At 42.7% G+C, this 24,257-nt stretch overlaps 1 protein-coding gene across 1 annotated transcript in view; it reads right to left on the reverse strand.

The window, feature by feature from the left end:
• Positions 1-24,257, reverse strand: part of DCLK1 (doublecortin like kinase 1) — a 361,421-nt gene that overhangs the window by 36,827 nt on the left and 300,337 nt on the right. The window contains exon 12 of the mRNA XM_036250158.1: positions 2,158-2,291. Within this exon, the coding sequence (XP_036106051.1) occupies positions 2,158-2,291 (134 nt within the window). The remainder of the gene's footprint in view (positions 1-2,157; positions 2,292-24,257) is intronic.

Genomic DNA, 24,257 nt, shown 5'->3' on the forward strand with positions numbered 1-24,257 from the left:
ATTTATAAGTTCACTATAAATTTTAGATATTAATCCTTTATTAGATATATCATTGGTGAATATGTTCTCCCATTTAGCGGGTTGTCTTTTAATTTTGTTGACAGTTTCTTTTGCCATGAAAAAACTCTTTAGTTTGATGTAGTCCCATTTGCTCATTATTTCTTTTATTTCACTTGCCCAAGGAAATATGTCAGTATCTGCACATATCTGTCCAATTTTCCCCAAACCATTTATTGAATAGACTATCTATGCCATTGTATGTTTTTGCCTCCTTTGTCAAATATTAATTGACGATAAAGGCATAGATTTATTTCTGGGCTCTTCATTGTGTTCCATTGATCTCTATGTCTTTTTTTATGCCAGTACCATGCTGTTTTGATTACTATGGCCTTGTAGCATAGTTTGTTATCAGGTAGAGAGATTCCTTCAACTTTGGTCTTCTTTCTCAAGATCGCAGTTGCTATTTGGGGGGTCTTTTCTGGTCCATATAAATTTTGCAATATTTGTTCTAGTTCTGTGAAATACACCATTGGTATCTTGACAGGAATTGCATTAAATCTGTAGATTGCTTCATATGACTGAATGGGAGTCCTACCAATTTAAAAATGATGATGGACACTTGAGACGATCTAACTCCCCAATTTTAGAAATAATAATGTCACATAGGCTGTTTTCCAATTTGTAAAGTACTGACATATGTTATCTTATTCTGTTTTCCCAACAACTCTGTTTTATAAAACAAGTATTACTGCTTGTTTTATAGAAGAGAAAACAGAGGTTCAGAGGGGTAACAGCCACATACTTAGCGGCAGAGCTGGGCTCCCACCCAGGTTTCAAGAGCCCGACCGCACCTCTGCCCACACCATCCCTGCACGAGCCGCGGCTCAGGGGCAGCAAACGGAGCTGGGCCTAGAACGGCACCGGTGCGGGGCGCAGGCAGGGCTGTCGCTGGGCCTCCTGGCACTCACCCTCGAGGAACAGAAAAGTCCTCGTCACTTCACATCTCACCTTGGGGACTTCCCGCTTGGAATTCCCGACCACCTGTTCTGTATTTCTGCCTTTCTGGTCTACGGTACAAGCAGAGACACACTCTCCACCGGTCAGAGCGGCCACACCTTAGGACACTAACTGTGGTTCAGTGCTGCTGACAGGAAACAAGTGGAGGGCTGTGTTCCTTTACGCTCCGCTCCTCCCGAACCCTCTGTTTTCGGACAGGGCTTCAGAACCCTGCCTGTGATACATGCTCAGAAACAGCTTCTCGGCCCGGCCGGTGCGGCTCAGTGGATGAGCGTTGTCCAATGGACTGAGTGGTCCTGGTCTGATTCCCAGTCAGCTCATGTGCCCAGGTTGCAGGCTTGATCCCCAGTGGGGGGCGTGCAGGAGGCAGCCGACGGATGTATCTCTCTCTCTCACATCAATGTTTCTATCTCTCTCTCTTAAAAGAAATCAATAAAGACATATTTTTAAAGAATAGGGGCCTTTATGAAAAGAGCATTTTATTCACACAGACCTGAGTTCAAAGGCTGACTCACTACTCTCTAGTCCCGAGCCTACCTGATAGTCCATCATCAGAGTCTGAACTTACTCATCTGCCGGGTGGAAGTCATACTGTCTACCGGAGGAGCGGGAATCAATGAGGGCGCTCAGTGCCTGGCCTGCAGGAGGTCCTTGCTAAGTATCAGGCCAACCCTCCTTCTTGCGAATTTCCTCCTTCTTATACTGCGACACACAGAAGCTAGCAAATCCCGTGACCCCGGGAGCTCTCTGTACCCCACAGATAATCCCTGGTTCCGAGAGGGCCAACAAGGGCCCACCTCTGAAGAACGAGGCCACAGAATGAAACGGTGGAAGGAGGGTGGCTAACCGCACCCCGCACATGCAGTGCTGGTGTCTCATATACACCGTCACTGTACGTCTCCCTGTCGGCCTGGACACCTGTCCTCTGGGGCCGAGAGCGGCTGTTCTACCTGAACAAAGGCCAACTGGAAGCTGAACAAGGGTGCAGCAACGGGAGCACAGACGATGGCTCCCACTTCCAAGGAAAAGAAAACAGAAGAGGGCGAAGGACGTCGGAGAGCCGACCCAGGCCCCGCGGAGGGCAGCAGCCCCGGCCAGCCCGAGGCGGCGGAGCGCATCGGCACCCACGCACACACTTACCCGGTCTCCGCGATGATCTCTGGGGCCACGTATGTCGGGGTGCCGCAGACCGTGTACAGGGGGCCGTCCACAATGGTGGCCAGTCCGAAGTCGCCCAGCTTCAGTGATTTGCTGCCGTCTTGGTGTTCATACACCTGACGGGAAAGTCAGAGGGAAGTCACCTTAACCAGGAGCTCCGAGCTCCTCCCGCAGCGACGAGGGCACTGTGGTTCCAAGGTAATGCGTTTTCCAGAAAACACCGGGCGGTCACGCAAGGATGTACAGACAGGGATATCTTCCTTCAGATCACCGCAGAATTACAAACGTGATGAACACCAGCAAATGGAACTCTGTTACGTCAACGATGGCACATTCACACCATGGGATCCCCCATGACCAACAAAAAAGGGGTGCGAATTCGTATTTATTGAGGTGAATTATGTTTGGGAGATTTCAGATTGGTCTGCGTTAAAAGTCTATTAAAGAAAAAATACGAGCCCTGGCCGGTTTGGCTCAGCGGTTAGAGCGTCGGCCTGCGGTCCAGAGAGACCTGGTTCGGTTCCCGCTAAGGGCGCGTACCTCGGTTGCAGTTTGTCCCCGGCCCTGGTCGGTTGTGCGGGTGGCAGCCACTCGATGTGTCCCTTTCACGTAGATGTTTCTCTCTCTCTCTCTCTGTTCCTCTCTCTCCCTCCCACTCTACCTGAACAAAAAAAAAATGGAAAAATGTCCTCGGGTGAGGATAAAACAAAAAAAAGAAAAAATACGAATGAAGGAATTGAGAGCCCATGGTGTGTCTGTCTCTGGGTAGTAGAATTATGGGGGTTCTTTGTTTCTTTTGCTTCTCTGTGTCTGATGTTTCTATAATTAAAGCTGATTTGCACGATACAGTGAAATACAGAAAGTCTCTAGTGAATTATCTCCAATTTCTGAGAATAATGACCTCTTCATTTTAATAGAAGACGCTTTGAAAAGGAAGCTCTTTAGTAATTGAACAGAAAAATCTACATGTATATTAAAGTACTTTATTTCTTAAAATAAGTAATGGAAAGGGATATTAACATTCCGTTTCACCGGTGGCAATTTGGAAAGATTTACCACGTGCAGAGTCAACGTTCAGCCCAGGTTTCCTTATTAAGGCGGTAAAAGTCCATCTTTCACCCAACAAATGAGCAAAAGGATGCAGGTGACTGACTGCAGGCTTTCCACTACTTCACTTCTAGCCCAGGACCACACCAAGGGGCTCAAAGAGTACCCCAAACAACCTCTATCAGTTCAAAGAACAGAGGAGCAGGCCTTCAGAACCCTGACTCAGTGGCCCCCATTGGAATCAGTAAGATAAAGCAAACAACCGTGGAAGGCTAGGTTCCCGCAGACGCAGGAGCTGCCCCAAGGAAATGGTGACGTTTCCGTGGACATCAAAATACTTCTCCCGGCGAGCTGAGGCCTCCGCCTCCTTGTCATCGCCCAAGGTCCCGTGGTCCTGCCACAGCAGGTTGCCCCCCCACCCCCTCATTGCAAGACGCGTCCGCACCCCGGAGCACTGCGGCCACACACCGTGCCCGCCTCCCTTTGGAGAGCGGTACCCCTCTCCTCTCGCAGACAGCCCACGAAGCTGCTGGTGGGCAACAATCATTTGGATCTAACTGTTTTGGCAAAGTCAGCCAGATCCTCCTCTCGGGAGAGACCGCGTCTCTTCTGGGCAGAGAAACATTCTTTTCCCTTTTCTCCACACTCGGATCACGGAGCCCTCTCCCTTAGCGCATGACCATGGTCAAGTGCTGCTACGGGGTGGTTACGGCGAGGACGCCTGTATGTCCTTCCCAGATGTGGCTTTGCCCGGCTGTCACTGGGATGGACACTGTCCCCCTCTACTTGGACGAAGCAGCTGTCCAGCCCTGGTCAGCACAAACGAGTCTGGGTCACAGACTTGAAGGAGTCAGAACAGTAAAGACAGCATCCAGCCCAGGTGAATGTTCTTAAGCAAAAGAAATCCCTACATTTTAGTTTTAGTGTGTCAGCCTTTCTGGTCCTCCAATGACAAGCAAATGGTTTTATGAGCATAAATCTAAGATGAAAATATCGAGTTGATCATTAGGTTTATTCCCCAGAAAGAACCAAATTCGTTACTTCCTTAATTCCGTGTTGTGACCAATGACCTTTCTAAAGTGAAAGTAACCTTTGCTTTGATGTGTTCCCACACATTTACGGTGGACGTTTCGTGAGATTGGGCTGATTTCAATGTTCACAACACTGTTTACGCAGGAATTTTGTTTTTTCCTAAACATACTGTCTATAATCACCCAACTGTATTCAGAAGTTGTACAAAAGCAGATGTTGGCAGATCTAGTCATAAGGTACATTTTAGTTCTTAATGTGACCATACAATTCTCTTTGTTTATGATGATTACTTTTCAACCCTCACTGAGGATATGTTTTTACTGCGTTTTAGAGAGAAGAAGGGAAAGAGAGACACAGAGAGAGAAACACTGATGTGAGAAACATCGATCAGTTGCCTCCTGCGTGTGCGAACTCACAACCTAGGCGTGTGCCCTGACCGGGAATCAAACCTGCAACCTTTGGGTCTATATTCCAACCAGTGAAACACTCGGCCAGGTAACCATGTAATCCTCTTACACAAAGGGAGGTTTTATTTTTTAACATCGACATTTTGATAGGAATTCTATCTTACACACACATATGCCATTTATATTAATCTAGCTGAATAAAATTCAAAATTTCAATAACTAAAAAAAAAATCATAAAAAACCTATCTAAAATAAAGGCAATGAGGATTACCTAAAAGTAGCACTTCTTCTTAAACCAGTACAATTTAAGTGAAATGTCTAGAATCTATCGTTTTGATGTCTTTGTTCCTCTCCTTAATCACGTCTACAGTGCCCCGCCCCCGCCCTGCCTTTTGCTTTGGAAACTGTATCGTAGAACTTGCATGAACATAAAAATGTTACAATGATGCTTCTAAGAGACAATAAGAGCTTCGAGACAAAGGCCTAGCCCGTGTCATTGAAAACATTTGTACTAGAGCTATGTTAGAAATGCTTCAGCAAAAATGTTTCTGCAGGTGAATAGATGGCCAGGCCTCTGGTTTAGGATTCTGTTCTAAACTTACTTACTGTCAGGCGGAAGGAAGGCTGCTTTGGGTTTCTCTGTCAGCACTTTGGGAGAAGGATTCAGAAGAATGTATTCTAGGTCTCCTCTCCTCCAATGGGGGGGCCCCTCTCCTCCGTGGTGTAATGAGACCCGCCCACAACCAGGGCTCACCATGCGCCTACACTCACCCCGTCTCTTCCCTAGCCAGTTACAGAGGGGCATGATAAGGCCATTTCCAAATGTAATGAAAACTGTGTTAAAATCACAGATTGCTAAATACATCTGTTTCAAACACATATGTACACACACACACACACACACACAGAGTCACAAAATCATACCCAGAAAGTATTATCCCAAGTGGAAGCTATAAATTTACTTTGAAGTAAGTATTTAACTAAAAGTTTGGAATCGGAAAAGTGTTTCACAAGTTTGCCTTTAAAACGCTGAGCCCTTCCTTGGCTTATTCCGCTCTCTGAACCGATTCTGACTTTGTTCTCTGCGTGTCTCCGCACCCTGACCATTTTCCAGAAAGGACATCCACAGGCTGCAAGTCTGGGCTCGGTCAGCCTGCTCCAGCAAGTGGGTTCTGGTGGAGGAGGAACTCTCTGCTCCAGCTGTATTTGAAAGCCTCCCTAAAACGCCACACACACGTGTAGTGGGAGGACACTCGTTGCCAATCACAGAGCACGTACGGCATGAGATATGGTTTAATGTTCATCCCAGGCCCTTGAAATACTATGGATGTTCCCCCACGTTCTAAATGCTGAGGGGCTATTAAAGAGATGGGGGTTAGTGCAAATTACCCAGTACGTAGTACTTTCACCGTTTTAACTGAGCAATAAAACCGAGGGGCTGTGCAGCCCTAATTGAACGCAGCCCGTCCGGGGCTGCCATATGCAGCCGATTACCGCACAGGCTGTCGAGCGCGGCCCCTCCTCGTGGGATCCTGCAGATGGCTGCGGCGGGGAGTGGTTCTCCAGGGCTTATTACACGGCTATAAAGACATCCCGTGCCTTGACAGACTAAATGTGTTAAATGGCAACAATTATGAAAAAGGTTCCAATTAAAAGCCCAAGGCATGTTCTACCAAGACTAGATGCAGTGAAAGACCAGGTACCGGATTTCGGCGCACGGCGTTCGCCCGAGGCTGGCCTTTTTTAACGGAGGGTTTTCGTCGTGTGTCGCCGTCATTCACTTCGGGCTTCGCGGGAGGGGTAACTCGCCGAGCAGTCGACGTTTGGGCATATGTCTGATTTCCCATGGATCAGAAATTGACACCATTTGGGAAAGTTATTTGAGAAAATAAAAATGGTAATATAAGTCATAAAATGCAGCCAGTAACCATAAAGCAAGATGAAGGTTCACAGATACCCAAACCCAGTTGAATGTTTTCTGTAATCCCCGAGACAGAAAACCAGCAGCGGCTGATGGAAGAGGGGCTGGAACAGACATGCTTCTCAGTGCTGCTGGGAATTCAAGGGTGACCCTGTTGACGTCTGGAGAATGAGTCACTAGTAGCCACTAACCTATTTTATACCGATGAGCTCAATACGTACTGAAAATTACGTTGCCAAATAAAATCGAAGAAAAGAGGCATGAAATCAACAAAGCCATGTGAAAAAGAAATCAATTTACTTTTTAACAAATATGGTACTTTGTTAAAAAGACATTGATTTTCCTCTGGCCACACTACATGGTCTTTATGATTTTTTCTAAGGCAATTGGGTTAAATTTAAACCTTTAATCTTTAAGAACTAAAATATAACAATATCTATACAGGGAATTATTTTGCAAAATGTACTTGTGGTCCACATCCCTTAGAATTAAACCTCCTGGGAAGAAATAAATAAAAAGACCAAATCCACACTGGCCGGTTTGGCTCAGCAGTTAGAGCGTCGGCCTGCAGTCCAGAGAGACCCGGGTTCGGTTCCCTCTAAGGGCACGTACCTCGGTTGCAGTTTGTCCCCAGCCCTGGTTGGGTCATGCAGGAGGCAGCCACTTGATGTGTCCCTTTCATGTCAATGTTTTTCTCTCTCTCCTTTCCTCTCTCCCACTCTATCTGAACAAACAATGAAAAAATGTCCTCGGTTGAGGATAAAACAAAACAAAACAAAAAAATCAAACTTATTAAACACCCGTATGTAAACTCTTTATGAAATCAAAAGTTAAATTAAATAATAAAAATAATAAAAGTTTTATAGAAGTCAGAAAGAAGTTCGTCAGATGGGGTGCAATAATATTAGGGGGAAAAAGGAAGTCGTTTTGCAGAACGTTACACTAGAGATGTCTGGGAAGATGGAGAAGTGAATGAAAACAGCAGAAAACTGGATTCTCATCCTCACTTTAAAACAGTCATGAAAGTGTCCAGAAAGGAGTTCAACGCAGCTGCCTGGAGATGCATAACACATGCACATTCTGAATTCTGTTAGCAATTGTACAATCCTAAGAGCCTGTTAAAACTTGGGGAGTCAGCCTCACTACAATTTTAAAAAACTTGTATTACATTTTTGTCACACAAGTCATATCCAATATAGAATCATAGGGAAATTACAAAGGACAGAGAATGGTAGAGAAAAGGAATTAAACACACGCATATTCCTGGCACCCAGAAAAAAACATTCTTAACATTTTGAAGTATGGACTTTCAGAACTTTCTTTCTGTCTCGTTCTTGCTTTTCTGTTTCCAGAGGATAAAAGTGAATAAGCACATGTCGACATCATGATTTTTAGTGGCTGCTGGATACTCCATTGTATAGATGCACCACAATAACAACCCCAACAACCACCCCCACTGGCATTTACTGAGTGCACAGGGTGTGCCAGTCTCCAGTTAAGAACGTCACACTGATTGTCCCATTTGATCTTCCCAAGAACCCTATTAAGTAATCTTACTGATATCTTGCAGATGAAATAAGCAAGGCTCAGAGATGTTAAGTGACTTGCCCAACGTTGGACAGCTGACAAGTGGCAGAGCCAGAACTGAAGCTCGAGGCAGGCTGACGAGCAGGCAGCGCCCTCCACTTGGATGAGTTGCCACTGTCGCTGGGAGGTGGAGGGGCCAGGTCTGGGCTCGCAGGTTTGGAGGTTTCTTACACCAACAATGTGAAGTTCTGAGACGCGGAAGATGATGGCAGATTAGGTGGGAGCTACACTGGCCTCCTCCCAGGACTTTCCGCACACACCCAGGCCCAGCAGAGGGCGCCACAAGCTGAGGATCATGATACCTCCAATCAGGTTGCCCAGGGCCAGAAACAGTGTCTCACATCGGCCTCTACCAAAGCCCCTCCAAAGAAGTCCAAAAGCAATACACCCCGTGGCCTGCTCCAGACAACTGAGCATCATGTCCACAGGGAGATCTCGGCAGGTGCTGAATCCCACTGAGGCGGGTAACCCTTCGCGTGGGCAGCTCAGAGCCTGCACACTATGTTGGGGGTGGAGCCTCACATTCAACCAGCCTGAGAGTTAATCCAATGCATAAATGGGTAATAGCAATCAAGATTAAATTACAATGGGAGGGTCCACATAATGTGCACAAGGGACATTCCAAGAGCACCCAGCTCAGGTGATTAGGGAAACTGTGTCACTGGGTCCCACAGGTCACCCACTGCACAAGGCCATCCTACTAAGACTGGCAGTCATAGCAGATATACCTAACATACAAACAAACACAAAGAGGAAGCCAAAATAAAGAGACGAAGAAATAGGCCTAAAATGAAGCAACAAGAGAATTATCGAGACGAAGAGCTAAATGAAATGAAGGTAAGCAATTTATAAGATATGTAGTTCAGAGTAATGATTATAAGGATGCTCAAAAGCATAGAAAGGGACATACAAATTGTAAAAAAGGACCAGTCAGAAATGAGCACTGCTGTATCTTAAATAAATAATACGCTGGAAGAAATAAGCACTAGGCTCTATGAAGCAGAGGATTAAATCAGCAATTTGGGTGAAAAGGTAGGAAAAAACACCCAATAAGAGCAGCAAAAAGAATGAATTAAAAAAATAATAAAAAGGATAGTTTACACAATGGAATACTATGCAGCTGTAAGAAAGAAAGATCTCTTATCTTTTGAGATGGCATGGAAGGACCTGGAGAGTATTACGCTAAGTGAAACAAGTCAAGCAGAGAAAAACAAATATCACATGATCTCACTTATTTGTGGAATATAATGAACTAAACAAACTGCTGAACAAAATTAACCCAGAGACAAAGAGGTGGGGTACAGACTAACAAACCTCAAAGGATGGGGGTTTAGGGGGAGAAGAGATAAACCACAGAACGTACTTGCATGTATGCATGACCAATGAACACAGACAACAAAGTTGGGGATGGGGTTGGGGGGAGGGGAGGAGGGTGTCAATGGGGGAAAAATGAGAAACATCTGTAACAAAAACAAATTAATTAAAAAAAGGAAAGAAAAGAAACCTCTGGGACAATATGAAACATAATAACATCCACATCATAGGAGTACCAGAAGGAGGAGAGAGCGAGCAAGGGATTGAAAATCTATTTGAAGAAATACTGACTGAAAACCTGGTAAAGGAAAAACAACAGTCCAGGAAGCACAGACAATCCCAAACAAGATGGATCCAAAGAGGTCCACACCAAGACATATCATAATTAAAATGGCAAAGAAAGAATCTTAAAAGCCACGAGAGAAAAAGCAGTCAGTTACCTACAAGGGAGCTTTCATAAGGCTGTCAGCTGATTTCCCAACAGAAACACTTCAGGCCAGAAGGGATTGGCATGAAGTATTCAAAGGGATGAAAAGCAAGGACCTATACAATGAAGGCTACTTTGCCCATCAAAGCTATCATTTAAAATTGAAGGAGAAATAAAGAGCTTCCCAGATAAGAGAAAGCTAGAGGAGTTTGTTACCACGAAACCAGTATTACAAGAAATGTTAAAGGGCTTGTTTTAAGAAGAAGAAGTAAAAGAAGAAGAAGGAGGAGGAGGAAGAAGAGTAGGAGGAAGAGATAGGAGGAGGAGGGAGGAAGAGAAAATACAAAGAAACGGTTAAAATATAAAATGGTAATAAATACATACCTAACAATAATTACTTTAAATGTAAATGGCTTAAATTCTCCAATAAAAAAAACATAAGGTTACTCAATGGATAAGACAACAAAACACATCCTGGATGGTTGGATGGTATGGCTCAGTTGGTGGATTTATATCCCATGCACTGAGAGGTCATGGGTTCAATTCCTGGTCAGAGCATATGCCTGTATTGCAGGTGTGGTTCCTAGTGTGGAGGGTGTGCACAGGCAGCTGATTGGTGTTTTTCTCTCTCTCAAATCAATAAAAACATATTTTTTAAAAAAGAAAACAACACCTATTTATATGCTGTCTTCAAGAGAACCACCTCACAATGAAAGATAAAAACAGAGCAAAAATAAAAGGATGGAAAAAGATATTTCATGCAATGGAAAGGAAAAAAAAAAGCTGGAGTAGCAATACTTATATCTGGCAAAATAGAATTTAAAATAAAGGCTATAGTAAGACATAAAAAAAGATACTACATAATAATAAAGGGATCAATCCAACAAGAGGACATAACCCTTGTAAATATGCACCCAACATAGGAGCAGCTAAATATGCAAAGCAAAACTTGGTAGATATAAAGGGACAGACTGACAGTAATACAGGTATAGTAGGGGATTTTAATACCCCATTGACTTCAGAGGATAGATCTTCCAGACAGAAAATCAACAAGTAGACAGTGGCCTTAAATGACACACTAGATCAAATGGACTTAATTGATATCTTCAGAGCATTTCACCCCAAAGCAGCAGAATACACATTGTTCTCAAGTGCCCATGGAATGTTGTTTTTTTTTAGGATAGACCACATGTTAGAATGCAAAAAAAAAAAAAAAAAGTTTCAATACATTTAAGAAGACTGAAATCATATTAAGCATCTTCTCTGACCATAATGTTATAAAATTTAAAATCAATCATGAGAAGAAAATGGAAAACACACACAAAGACATGGAGACTAAATAACACACTACTAAATGAATGGGTTAGCAATGGGATCAGGAAGACATCAAAAGATACCTTGAAACGAGTGAAAATGAGAACACTTGAACCCCACATCTGTGGGACACTGGAAAGCGGGCTTAAGAAGGATATTCATAGCATTACAGGCCTATTTCAAGAACCAAGAAAAAGCTCAAATAAACATCTAACTTTACACTCAAAGAAATGTGAAAAAGAACAAAAAAACAAAGCACAGCTGAGTAGAAGGGAGGAAATAATAAAGATCAGAGAAGGGATAAATGAAATAGAGTCTAATAAAACAATACAAAAGACCAGTGAAACCAAGAGCTAGTTCTTTGAGAAGATAAACAAGATTGACAAAACTTTAACCAGACTCATCAAGAAAAAAGAGAGAGGACCCAGATAAATTAGAAATGAAAGAGAAGTAACAACTGATACCAAATACAAAGGATTGTAAGAAAAAATTATAGACAACTATATGCCAGCAAATTGCACAGTCTGGAAGAAATGGATAAATTCCTGGAAAAACAGAATCTTCCAAAAGTAAATCAGGAAGAATGAGAGAATCTGAATAGATAGATTACAACTAGTGAAATTAAAGCAGTAATGAAAAATTTTCACACAAACAAAAGCCCTGGACCGGATGGCTTTACAGTTGAATTTTACCAAACATTCAAAGAACTAACACCTATCCTCAAACTATTCCAAAAAATTCAAGAGGCAGGAAGACTTCTAAGCTCATTTTGTAAGGCCAACATTATCCTAATTCCAAAACCAGATTAAGAGAGAAAGTTATAGGCCAGTATCCCTGATGAACATAGACACTAAAGTCCACAACAAAATATTAGCAAACTGAATCCAGCAGTACATTAAAAAGATCATACACCATGATCAACTAGGATTTATTTTGGGATGCAAGTTTCATACAATATCCACAAAATAATACGTGTGATACATTATATAAACAAAATGAAGGGAAAACCCGTATGACCATATCAATAGATACAGAAAAAGGATTTGATAAAATCCAGCACATATTTTTGATAAAAACTCTCAGCCAGTTGGGAATAGAGGGAACATACCTCAACATAATAAAGATCATACATGATAAACCTGCAGCCAATATCATAACCAAAAGGCAAAACCTATAAGCATTCCTCTTAAGATCAGGTACTGGATAGGGATGTCAGCATTCACCACTCTTATCCAACATAGCACTGGAAATCCTAGCCACAGCAATCAGACAAGAAGAAATGAAAGGCACCCAAATCGGACAGGAAGGAGTAAAATTGTCATTATTTGCAGATGACATGATACTGTATAGAGAGAACCCTAAGATTTCATGAAAATACTACTAGAACTGATAAATGAATTCAGTGAAGTAGTAGGTTACAAAATAAATATACAGAAATCAGTTGCATTTTTATACCCCAGTAATAAAATATCAGAAAGAAAAACAAAGAAATCAATCCCATTTACTATTGCTTCAAAAATTAGAATAAAATACCTAGGAACAATCAAGGATGTAAAAGACCTGGACTCAGAAAATTATAATCCACTAAAGAAAGAAACTGAGGAAGACACAAATAACTGGAAACATATACCATGTTCATTAGTAAAAACAATTAACATCATTAAAATGTCCAAACTACCCAAAGCAATCTCTAGTTTCAAGGTAATTCAAACAATGGTGTATTTCACAGAACTAGAACAAATATTCCAAAATTTATATGGAACTACAAAAGACCCCAAATAGCAACAGAGATCTTGAGAAAGAAGGACATAGTTGAAGTATAATCACTCTACCTCATACCAAACTACACTACAAGGCCATAGTAATCAAAACAGCATGGTACTGGCATAAAGAAAGGCATATAGATTAATGGAGCAGAATAGAGAGCCCAGAAATAAACCTTTGTCTTTATGGTCATCTAATATTAGACAAAGGAGGCAAGGATATACAACAGGCTAAAGATAGTCTATTCAATAAATGGTGTTGTGAAAATTAGATAGATATATGCAAAAATGAAGCTAGACCACCTTCTTACACCATACACAAGAATACACTCAACATGGATTAAAGACTTAAATGTTAGACTCAAAACCATAAAAATCCTAGAAGAAAACATAGGCAGTAAATTCTCAGACATTTCTCATTGCAATATTTTTTTCTGACATATCTTCTTCGGCAAGGGAAACAAAAGAAAAAGTAAATAAACCAATGGGACTATATCAAACTAAAGAGTTGTTTTTTTTTTTTTTTTTTCTCACAGAAAAAGAAATGATCAACAAAATGAAAAGACAACCCACTGAATGGGAGAACATATTCACCAGTGGCACATCTGGTAAGGGGTTACTATCTAAAATGTATAAAGAACTTATAAAACAACACCAATAAAACAAACAAGCAATTAAAAATTGGGCAAAGGACTTGAATAGACACTGCTCCAAAGAGGACATACAGGTGTCCAATTGACATATGAAAAGATGCTCAATGTCACTAATCATCAGAGAGATGCAAATTAAAACCACAATTAGATATCACCTCACACTTGTCTGAATAGCTATCAATAAATCCACAAACAACAAGTGTTGGTGAAGATGTGGAGAAAAGGGAACCTTGTGCACTATTGGGAATGTAGATTGATGTAGTCACTATGGAAAGCAATATTGAATTAACTCAAAAAATTAAAAATGGAACTGCCTATGACCCAGTGATTCCATTTTGGGAATATGTCCACAGAGAGCCAAAACACTAATTTGAAAGAATATATGCACCCCTATGTTCACTGCAGCGTTATTTACAATAGCCAAGATTTGGAAGCAGCCCAAGTGTCCACCAGTAGATGAGAGGATAAAAAAGCTGTGGGAGAAAATAACAGGCTCCAACTGGAATGAGGATGGCAGCAGGCAGGACCAGAGGGAGGGTGAGTGTGTGAGAGAGTGGGTTAGGGTATGAGAGAGTGAGAGTGGACGTGAAGGTGGACGACCAAACTCGTGCAGTGCAGAGATGCAGAGCAGAAGGTCCCTGTGCTGTGGACGGAGCAGCCGGCTACCGTGGTAAGTGGCTCTTCAGGGCGCTTCTCCCTGTACCGTGGGGAGGTCCCACCTTTGTGGAAGATCCCGGGTCTTCCCTGGGAGGAGGCAGCGGGAGCGGCTAGGGCCCAGCAACCTGAGCCCACCAGTGCACCTGGCACCATCGGACCACTAGACACCCTGCGCGATCCAGCTGCCCACATGACATGCGGGGTGCTGGGGCACCAGAGAAGCCTGCACAACCCAGCTGCCCACAAGATAGGCGTGGAGCTGGGACTCCAAAGAGACTGTACAATCCAGCTGCCTGCGGGACCTGCTGGGAGCTGGGGCACCAGAGAGGCCTGTGCAACCCGGCTGCCCACAAGATAGGTGTGGAGCTGGGTCTCCAGAAGGGACTGTGCGATCCAGCTCCTCACGGGATCAGCGGGAAGCAGGGGCTCCAACGGGGCCTGTACAACCCAGCTGCCCACAAGATTGGCGGGGAGCCAGGGCTCCAGGGAGGCCTGTGGACACAGCTGCCCACGGTAAGGGCAGGGAGTGCAGCTCCAACAGGCCCTGAGCTATACAGCTACAGGTGGCACCAGAGACTAGCTGGGAACACAGCTTCAGAGGGGCCCACGTGATCCAGCAGCAGCACCTACCAGGACACACCAATACCAGCCCCCAGTAGTCAGTCCTCCAAGATCCACAGCAGGCAAGAGGTGACACACAACAAAACAGTCTGGGAGGAACAGTCACCTTACTTGATATACAGTGAACTACACACCCAAACATTTCTCACTGGGTCTAGAGCTACCAGACGGCTAAAATGGGGAGACAAAGAAACAACACCCAAAGGAAAGAAAAAGAAGAATCACCAGAAAAGGAACTACAGGAAATGGAAGACAGCAACTTGTCAGATAAAGAATTCAAATGATTTTAAGGGTACTCAAACGATTTGGTGAGAACTACAAGCAACTTAGTAAGAATTATGAAGAGCTCACTAGAAACTATTTCTACTTTAAAAAAGAGGTAGAAGCTATGTATAAAAATCAAGAGGAATTAAAGAATGACATAGCGGTTATGAGAAATACCTTAGAAGGATTCATTAGCAGATTAGAAGAAGCTGAAAACCAAACCAGTGACTTAGAAGACAAGGTAGAGAAAAACACCTAAATAGAGCAGCAAATGAAAAAAAAAAAAAATTTAAAGAGCAGGAGGAAAGTTTAAGGGAGCTGTGGGACAATACAAAATGTAACAACATTCGCATTATAGGGATACCGGAAGGGGAAGAATCAGAAAAAGGAATAGAGAACCTGTTTGAATAAATAAAGACAGAAAACTTCCCTCAACTGGTGAAGAAAAAAGTCACACAAGTCCAGGAAACACAGAGAGTTCCAAGCAAGATGAACCCCAGGAGACTCACAGCTAGATACATCGTAATAAAAATTGCAAACATTAAAGACAAAGAAAAAAAATCGTAAAGGGAGCTAGAGAGAGACAGAAAGTTACCTACAAGGGAGCTCCCATTAGACTGTCAGCTGATTTCTCAATAGAAACACTGCAGGCCAGAAGGGAGGGGCATGAAGTGTACAACGTAATGCAAGGCAAGGGTCTGAATCCAAGACTACTCTATCCAGCAAGCCTATCATTCAAAATTGAAGGAGAAATAAAGAGCTTCACAGATAAAAAAAGAAAGCTAAAGGAATTTACCACCACCAAACCAGTACTGCAAAAATGCTGAAGGGACTGTTGGAAGAAGAAGAAGAAACAGAGAGAGAGAGAGAAAGAGAGAGAGAGAGCGCGCGCAGAGCACAGGCATAAAATTAAAATGTCAACTTAGAACTATCTATCAATAATCACCTTAAATGTAAATGGCTTAAATGCTCCAATCAAAAGGCACAGGGTAGCTGATTGGATAAGAAAACACAACGTATATACATGCTGTCTATAGGAGACCCACCTCACAGCAAAAGTCTCACACAGAATGAAAGTGAAGGGATGGAAAAAATTTTCCAAGCAAATGGAAATGAAAAAAAAAAGTTGGTGTAGCAATACTCATATGTGACAAGATAGACTTCAAAACAAGGGCCATAGTAAGAGACAGAGAAGGTCACTACATTATATTAAAAGGAACAATCCAAAAAGAGGATATAACCCTGGTAAACATATATGCACCAAACATGGGAGCACCAAAATATATTATAAAACTTCTGGAGGACTTCAGCCCTGGCCAGTTTGGCTCAGCGGTTAGAGCGTCGGCCTGCGGTCCGGAGAGACCCGGGTTCGGTTCCCGCTAAGGGCACGTACTTCGGTTGCAGTTTGTCCCCGGCCCTGGTTGGTTGTGCGGGTGGCAGCCACTCGATGTGTCCCTTCACATCGATGTTTCTCACTCTCTCTCCCTTCCTCTCTCTCCCTCCCACTCTATCTGTACAAAAAATGGAAAAATATCCTCGGGTGAGGATAAAAAAATAAAAATAAAAATAAACTTCTGGAGGACTTCAAGGGAGAGATCAATAGCAACACGATTATAGTGGGAGACTTTAACATGCCACTGACACTACTGGATTTTTCTAGACAAAAAATTAACAAGGACATAGAATCCTTACAAGAGAAACTAGATCAGTTTGACTTCATTGATATTTACTGAATATTTCACCTCAAAGCTGCAGAATATACATTTTTTTCAAGTGCACATGGATCACTGTCAAAGATAGACCACATGTTAGGACACAAAGCAAGTCTACAAATTCAAGAAAATTAAAATCATATCAAGCATCTTCTCAGATCACAGTGGCATGAAACCAGAACTCAATTACAATACAAACACACAAAAACATGTGGAGGCTAAATAGCATGTTATTAAACATGTTATTAAACAATGAATGGGTTACTAATGAGATCAAGGAAGAAATTAAAAACTTCCTGGACACCAATGAAAACGAACACACAACAACACAAAATTTATGGGGCACAGCAAAAGCAGTCCAGAGAGGGAAGTTCACAGCACTACAGGCCTACCTCAAGAAACAAGAAAACTTCCTAATTGACTTTCTAACCCTACAACTTAAAGAACTAGAAATTAAACAAAAAGAAAAACCCAGAGCTTGTAGGAGGAAGGAAATAGTAAAGATCCGAATAGAAATAAACAACAAAATAAACAATTCAAAAGATCAATGAAACAAAAAGATGATTCTTTGAAAAGATAAACAAGATCGATGGGCCTTTAGCCAGACTCACCGAGAAACAAAAAGAGAGAAACCAAATAAACAAAATCAGAAATGAAAGAGAAGTAACAACTGACACCACAGAAATACAAAGGATGATTGAAACATACTATGAACAATTGTACGCCAACAAATTGGATAATCTAGGAGAAATGGACAAATTTCTAGAAATACACAGCCTCCCAAAACTGAACAAGGAAGAAATAGAAAACTGGAACAGACCAATAACAACAAAGAAAATGGAAGAAGTAATTAAGAAACTCCCAGCAAACAAAAGCCCAGGCCCAGCTGGCTTCATGGGGGAGTTTTACCAAACACATTCAAAGAAGATCTAATACCCATTCTCCTTAAACTATTCCAAAAAAAATCCAGAAGATAGAACACTTCCAAACTCATTTTATGAGGCCAGCATAATCCTAATTCCAAAACTGGATAAAGACACTATAAAGCAAGAAAACTACAGGCCAATAACCCTGATGAACACAGACATCAAAATCCTTAACAATATATTAGCAAATCAGATCCAGTAATACATCAAAAAAATTATTCATCATAACCAAGTGGGTTTCATCCCAGGCATGCAAGGATGGTACAATACTCACAAATCCGTAAATGTGATACACTACATAAACAAAAGGAAAAATAAAAACCATATGATCATATCAATAGATGCTGAAAAAACATTCAACAAAATCCAGCACCCATTTCTGATAAAAATGCTCAGCACGGTGGGAATAGAGGGATCAAATCTCAACACAATAAAGGCCATATATGAAAAACCTATAGCCAACATCATTCTCGATGGGCAAAAACTAAACACATTTTTCTTAAGAACGGGAACAAGACAGCGATGCCCACTTTCTCCACTCTTATTTAACATAGTACTGGAAGTCTTAGCCACAGCAATTAGACATAAAGAAAAAAAGAAAGGGCTCCAAATTAGAAAGGAGGAAGTGAAGCTGTCATTACTCGCAGATGACATAATATTGTACACAGAAAACCTTGAAGACTCCATCAAAAATCTACTGGACTTAATAAAGGAATTTGGTACAGTTGCAGGATACAAAATTAATGTCAAGAAGTCGACAGCATTCTTATATAACAATGATGAAATCACAGAAAGAGAAACTAAAAAAAAACCCAGTCCCATTTACTATTGCAGCAAAAAAATTAAGATACCTAGGAATAAACTTAACCAAAGAAGTAGAGGACCTCTTCACAGAAAACTACAGGTCATTGAAAAAAGAAATAGAGGAAGATATAAAAAAGTAGAAGCATATACCTTGTTCATGGATTTAAGAATTAACAGCATTAAAATGTCCATACTACCCAAAGCAATGTATACATTCAATGCAATCCCCATCAAAATACCAAGGACATATTTCACAGAACTAGAACAAACACTCCAAAAGTTTATATGGAACCAAGAAAGACCTCGAATAGCCACAGCAATCTTGAAAAAGAAGAACAAAGTAGGAGGGATCACATTACCAGATTTCAGTTTATACTACAAAGCTACTGTAATCAAAACAGCCTGGTACTAGCATAAGAACAGGCAGATAGATCAATGGAAAAGAACAGAGAACCCAGAAATTGACCCAAGACAATATGCTCAATTAATATTTGACAAAGGTGGCAAGAGCATACAGTGGAGTCTCTTCAATAAATGGTGCTGGGAAAATTGAAAAAACACTTGCAAAAAAATGAAGCTAGACTACCAACTTACACCATACATGGGAACAAACTCAAAATTGATAAAAGACTTAAATGTAACTTGTGAATCCATAAACATTCTAGAAGAAAATGCAGGCAACAAAAACAATGGAAAAAACAAACTCATGGGACTACATCAAACTCAAAAGCTTCTGCAAAGCAAAAGAAACAACCATTAAAATGGAAAGGGATCCCACTATATGAGAGACCATAATCGCCAATGATGCATCAGATAAGGGGTTCATTTCCAAAATATATAGAGTGCTCATACAACTCAACAAAGGAAGACAAAGAACCTAATTAAAAAATGGGCAGAGGACCTAAACACCTCTCCAAAAAGGACATACGAATGGCTAAGAGACATATGAAGAAATGCTCAACATCACTAATCATCAGAGAGATGCAAATTAAAATGATTATGAGGTATCACCTCACACCTGTCAGAATGGCCACCATCAACACATCATCAAACAAGTGTTGGCGAGGTTGTGGAGAAAAGGGGTTTCTAGTACACTGCTGGTGGGAATGCAGATTGGTGTAGCCACTGTGGAAAACACTATAGTGTTACCTCAAAAAATTAAAAATTGAACTACCATTTGACCCAGTGATCCCACTTCAAAGAATATACCCTGAGAAGCCTGAAACACCATCAGAAAGAATATATGTACCCCCATGTTCATAGCAGCACTATTTACAATAGCTAAGATCTGGAAACAGCCCAAGTGTCCATCAGTAGGTGAGTGGATAAAAAAGCTGTGGTACATGTACACAATGGAGTACTACGCAGCTGTAAGAAAGAAATATCTTTTAATCTTTGAGATGACATGGAGGGACCTGAAGAGTATTATGCTAATTGAAACAAGCCAAGCAGAGAAAAACAAATATCACATGATCTTACTTATTTGTGGAATATAACTAACTGAACAAACCGATGAACAAAACTGACCCAGAGACATAGAGGTGGGGTACAGATTGATAAGCCTCAGAGGAGGGGGAGTATTGGGGGGGAAATAAACCACAGAACTTATATGCATGTATGCATGACCAATGCACATAGACAACAAAGCTGGGGATAGGGTGGGAGGATGGGGAGGAGGGTGTCAATGGGGGAAAAAGGAGAAACATCTGTAACAAAAACAAATTAATAATAATAATAATAATAATAAAAACCATTGGAATGCTAAAAAAAAAAAAAAAAAAAAAAACTATGGAAATTGGCCAGTGTGGCTCAGTGGTTGAGCATCGACCCTGAACCACGAGGTCACTGGTTGGATTCCTGGTCAGGGCACATGCCCAGGTTGTGGGCTGATCCCCAGTGGGGGGCATGCAAGAGGCGGACAATCCATGTTCTCTCTCATCGATGTTTCTAGCTCTCTCTCCCTCTCCCTTCCTCTCTCTCTCTAAAATCAATAAAGAAAAAAAAATCTGTTACTGTTGCTTCTATTGATGAAGGAGACTTATCCATCTTTGTCTACCTGTTGTGTCCTCTCTCTTAAAAAACAAAAGCTATGGGACACTCACACAATGGCACACTACTCGGACGTAAACAGTAGACAGTTTTACCCTTTCGACAGCATGGGTGGACTGGAGAACACCACGCGAAGTTAAATAAGCCAGCCAGAGAAACACAAGTAGCACTTGATTTCAGCCGTAGGTGGACTTCAGTGAATACACCGAACTCCCAAGCAAGGTGAGACAGACTCGTGGACGGGAGCAGGCAGCTGTGGCGGTGAGGGTGGGTCAGAGGCGATTAAGCAAAAAGGGAAAAGAGCGAGACCTCCGGCACCATGCGGCGGTGTGCTGACCGCAGCAGGGAGGCGTGTGGAGGTGGACGAGGTACCGTGGGGGCCGGTGATGGAAAAACAGAAAGAAAAAAGTAAAACAAACTTCACAGAACCATGTACCAACAGAATAAATGACGTGGAAGGAGAGATCCTCAGTCCTTCACGGGAGAACAGTCAGCGTGGGCCAGGCACACGCCGACCAACCCAGCAGCACACTGCAGGTGCCCCTGGCTCCCCCCGACAGAACCCCTGGGCCGCGGAGAAGGGCCCGCCGTGGACGCGGAGTGTAGTAACTGACACATTCCTGTACTAAATAATTATGGGGCAAATCCTGCGTTCTTGATTCCCTCAACTTTTAACTATATTCAGAGAGCATCATTTTCTTGTTAACCCCTCTGAAAACGGCCCTTCAGTTTCTGCTCGGACTCGTCAAATGATGATATACTCGCCGTGATGAAGGACACTTCGTGCTCAAACAGGTGCACTGGTGAGAAAGTGTTTCCTACCTGAAGCTCACATCCCTCCCCATGAAAGTCTCCTGGTCAGCGTGAGGCTGGTGCTCTCAAACACACCACCAAGCGTCCCCGTCTTCCACCTGGAGCCCTGCACGTGTTTGATGAGGGTCTCCACGCCCTGCTTCTCCACCGGCTCCGGCCGTGGTGTGGTCAGTGCCCTGGCCTCGGGGTCACGAGCTGCGAGCAGGCAGTGGTCTGTGAGGCGACATTCCCTCAGTGACAGGAGTCTGCGGGCAGGTTAGTGTCCTCTGCCGCCGTGTCCCTGGGACTCGCACCACATTGCGGTTCACCGCCAGCCTCTGGCCGGGTGGGCCAAGCTCTCCCACGACCGCCTCTCTGCAATGGTCACGAGCAAGCCCACCTCCGCGACTCAGTCCGCTCAGGTTCGTGTTGGCTTCTTGTTGAAGTTCATCTGACTGATTTTGGACCTTCACAGAGTGGAAGACGCTTTTGGACCTTAATTCTGTCATTTGGTAGAACCCACTCTCTGTCTTCACTTCAGCTCACTGGTAATGCTGGCCAGGGCAGGGCTAGGGACGGACCTGTGGGACCTGTGGCCCCTTACTTGGGGTGATCCCCAAGCCATCCACCAACTCTGGTGGCTCAAGTCCATAGGACAGTGGACTGGCCACAAATCTACTCAACTGATTTCCCACGTGTCCTCTACACAAACCTGTGGCACTCGCCTTGTCTACGAGGCAGCTGGCTATCCGACAAAATGGGTTTATTGGGGGATTATGAGATGGGATTAATGGAGAGTAAATCTGCTGCTTTGTGAGCTCGGCATTGGCTTGGACTGGAAATTAAGAAGAGCTGGGACACAACCTATGGTCATCACTTGGGGAAACAGGACCCCACTTCGTAAAAATGAGGGTCATGAGCTACGCGTGCATCTTTGACGGGCCACGAGGAGCAGGCCCGGACTTTTTAAAAGAAAATTTCTTTTTTTTTTTTATCCTCACCCGAGGATATTTTTTCCATTTTTGGTACAGATAGAATGGGAGGGAGAGAGAGGAAGGGAGAGAGAGTGAGAAACATCGACGTGAAGGGACACATCGAGTGGCTGCCACCCGCACGACCAACCAGGGCCGGGGACAAACTGCAACCGAGGTACATGCCCTTAGCGGGAACCGAACCCGGGTCTCTCCAGACCGCAGGCCGACGCTCTAACCGCTGAGCCAAACCGGCCAGGGCTAAAAGAAAATTTCTGACCAAAAGAGATATGGTTCCTGAACATAAATTTTGTATTTCAAGAAAATGACTGTATATTTAAGGAATCTAATAAAAACTAGGGATGTAAGTTATATTTTTGACAGTAAAGACTTTGATTTTCCTAAGGAAGTGGTATCTACATATACCTTTTAAAGAGACCCCACCCCCCAGCTCCCTGGGAGAAATACCAGCTGCTGCTGCTGCGGAGTTTTGAGGCCAAGGCTACCAGCTTGCCATCTAGTGGTGAGTCGTGCAAAGTGAAGGCAGTTGACCTTCATAAGATGATTTTTTTTTTGTTTTTGAAAAAAGCGAAAGGTTCCTTTTGGTCATAAACTACCATGCATGCGCACGCACACACATGCACAAGTGCACACACACACACATGCACAAGCGTGCGCACACACGCATGCACAAGCGCGCGCACACACGCATGCACCATGGTCTCATGCCTAAGTGCAGCTGGGAAACAACACTCTCTTCCCACTCGGTGACGTTCAGACTGACACCAGCAGGAGCCTCAGTGTGAGATGTGAGCTGGACATATCCTGCAGGATCTGCCCTCTCCTCTGTGAAGAACTATCACTCATTCTCTCGTCTAATCTCATCTACTCTCTTGTCCACTTGTCACTCCTCCGTACACTTGTAAGCATCAGGCCTGACAAAGCAACCTGAACCACGTAAAATCTCTGTCATAATTAACTTGTTACAAAAGGTAGTGCCCTGAACAGGGGGCTCAGTCGGTTGGAGCACTGTCCTGTGCACCAGACGTTTGCAGGTGTGATTCCCCGCCGGGCACCTAGGTTGCAGGTTCCATCCCAGGTCACGGTGCGTGCCGCTGACTGATGTTTCTCTCTCACACTGACGTTCTCGCTCTCAAATTAATGTCAAGTGAGTGTCCTCGGATGAGGACAAAACAAAAACACTCGGTAACGATACAATAACAAAGTTGTAAAAGATATTCAATTCCCAATTTTCACCTGAAGTGAGGCTGCAAACATCACTGCAAATCAAACCACACGTTCTCATTTGAATGCTTGGAGCTAACCAGACACTGGGAGTTGAACAAATCATTCTTAGGACCACGACAGATCCTTATGACCAAGCTACCACATTTCCATACTGTTCTGTAAGAATTTAAATATTCTAAGGTTCTGTATACATAACGATACCACATCAAATGAAATGTATAGCTGAATTAACATTTATAAATAACACTGCTAGTTCTCACAAGCACTTAACTAGCAAAAACCTTGTTAGTAGTCTAAAAATTTAGAAGTTTTTTTTAAGTCTCAAATAAATAATTAAAAAAAAACAGCAATGAAAAGTATGCAGTGAAGCCTTTTCATTTATTTGGTAAGTTTCTCTGTAATAAGAAAAATGGATTTAAAATTCTTATATTAGGTTTATTATAGCATTTTTCAAAAATAGTCTTCAGTTCCACTTTTTGCCATGATATAGCAATTCCACGTGTGGTAAATAGTAAAAATTTAAAAACAATATCAAAAAAGATAAAAGGTAACTTTTATAGTATACAGTTTTGT

Source organism: Molossus molossus, unplaced genomic scaffold, assembly GCF_014108415.1.
Source record: "Molossus molossus isolate mMolMol1 unplaced genomic scaffold, mMolMol1.p scaffold_m16_p_9, whole genome shotgun sequence".
In the NCBI taxonomy this organism is placed as follows: Eukaryota; Metazoa; Chordata; class Mammalia; order Chiroptera; family Molossidae; genus Molossus; species Molossus molossus.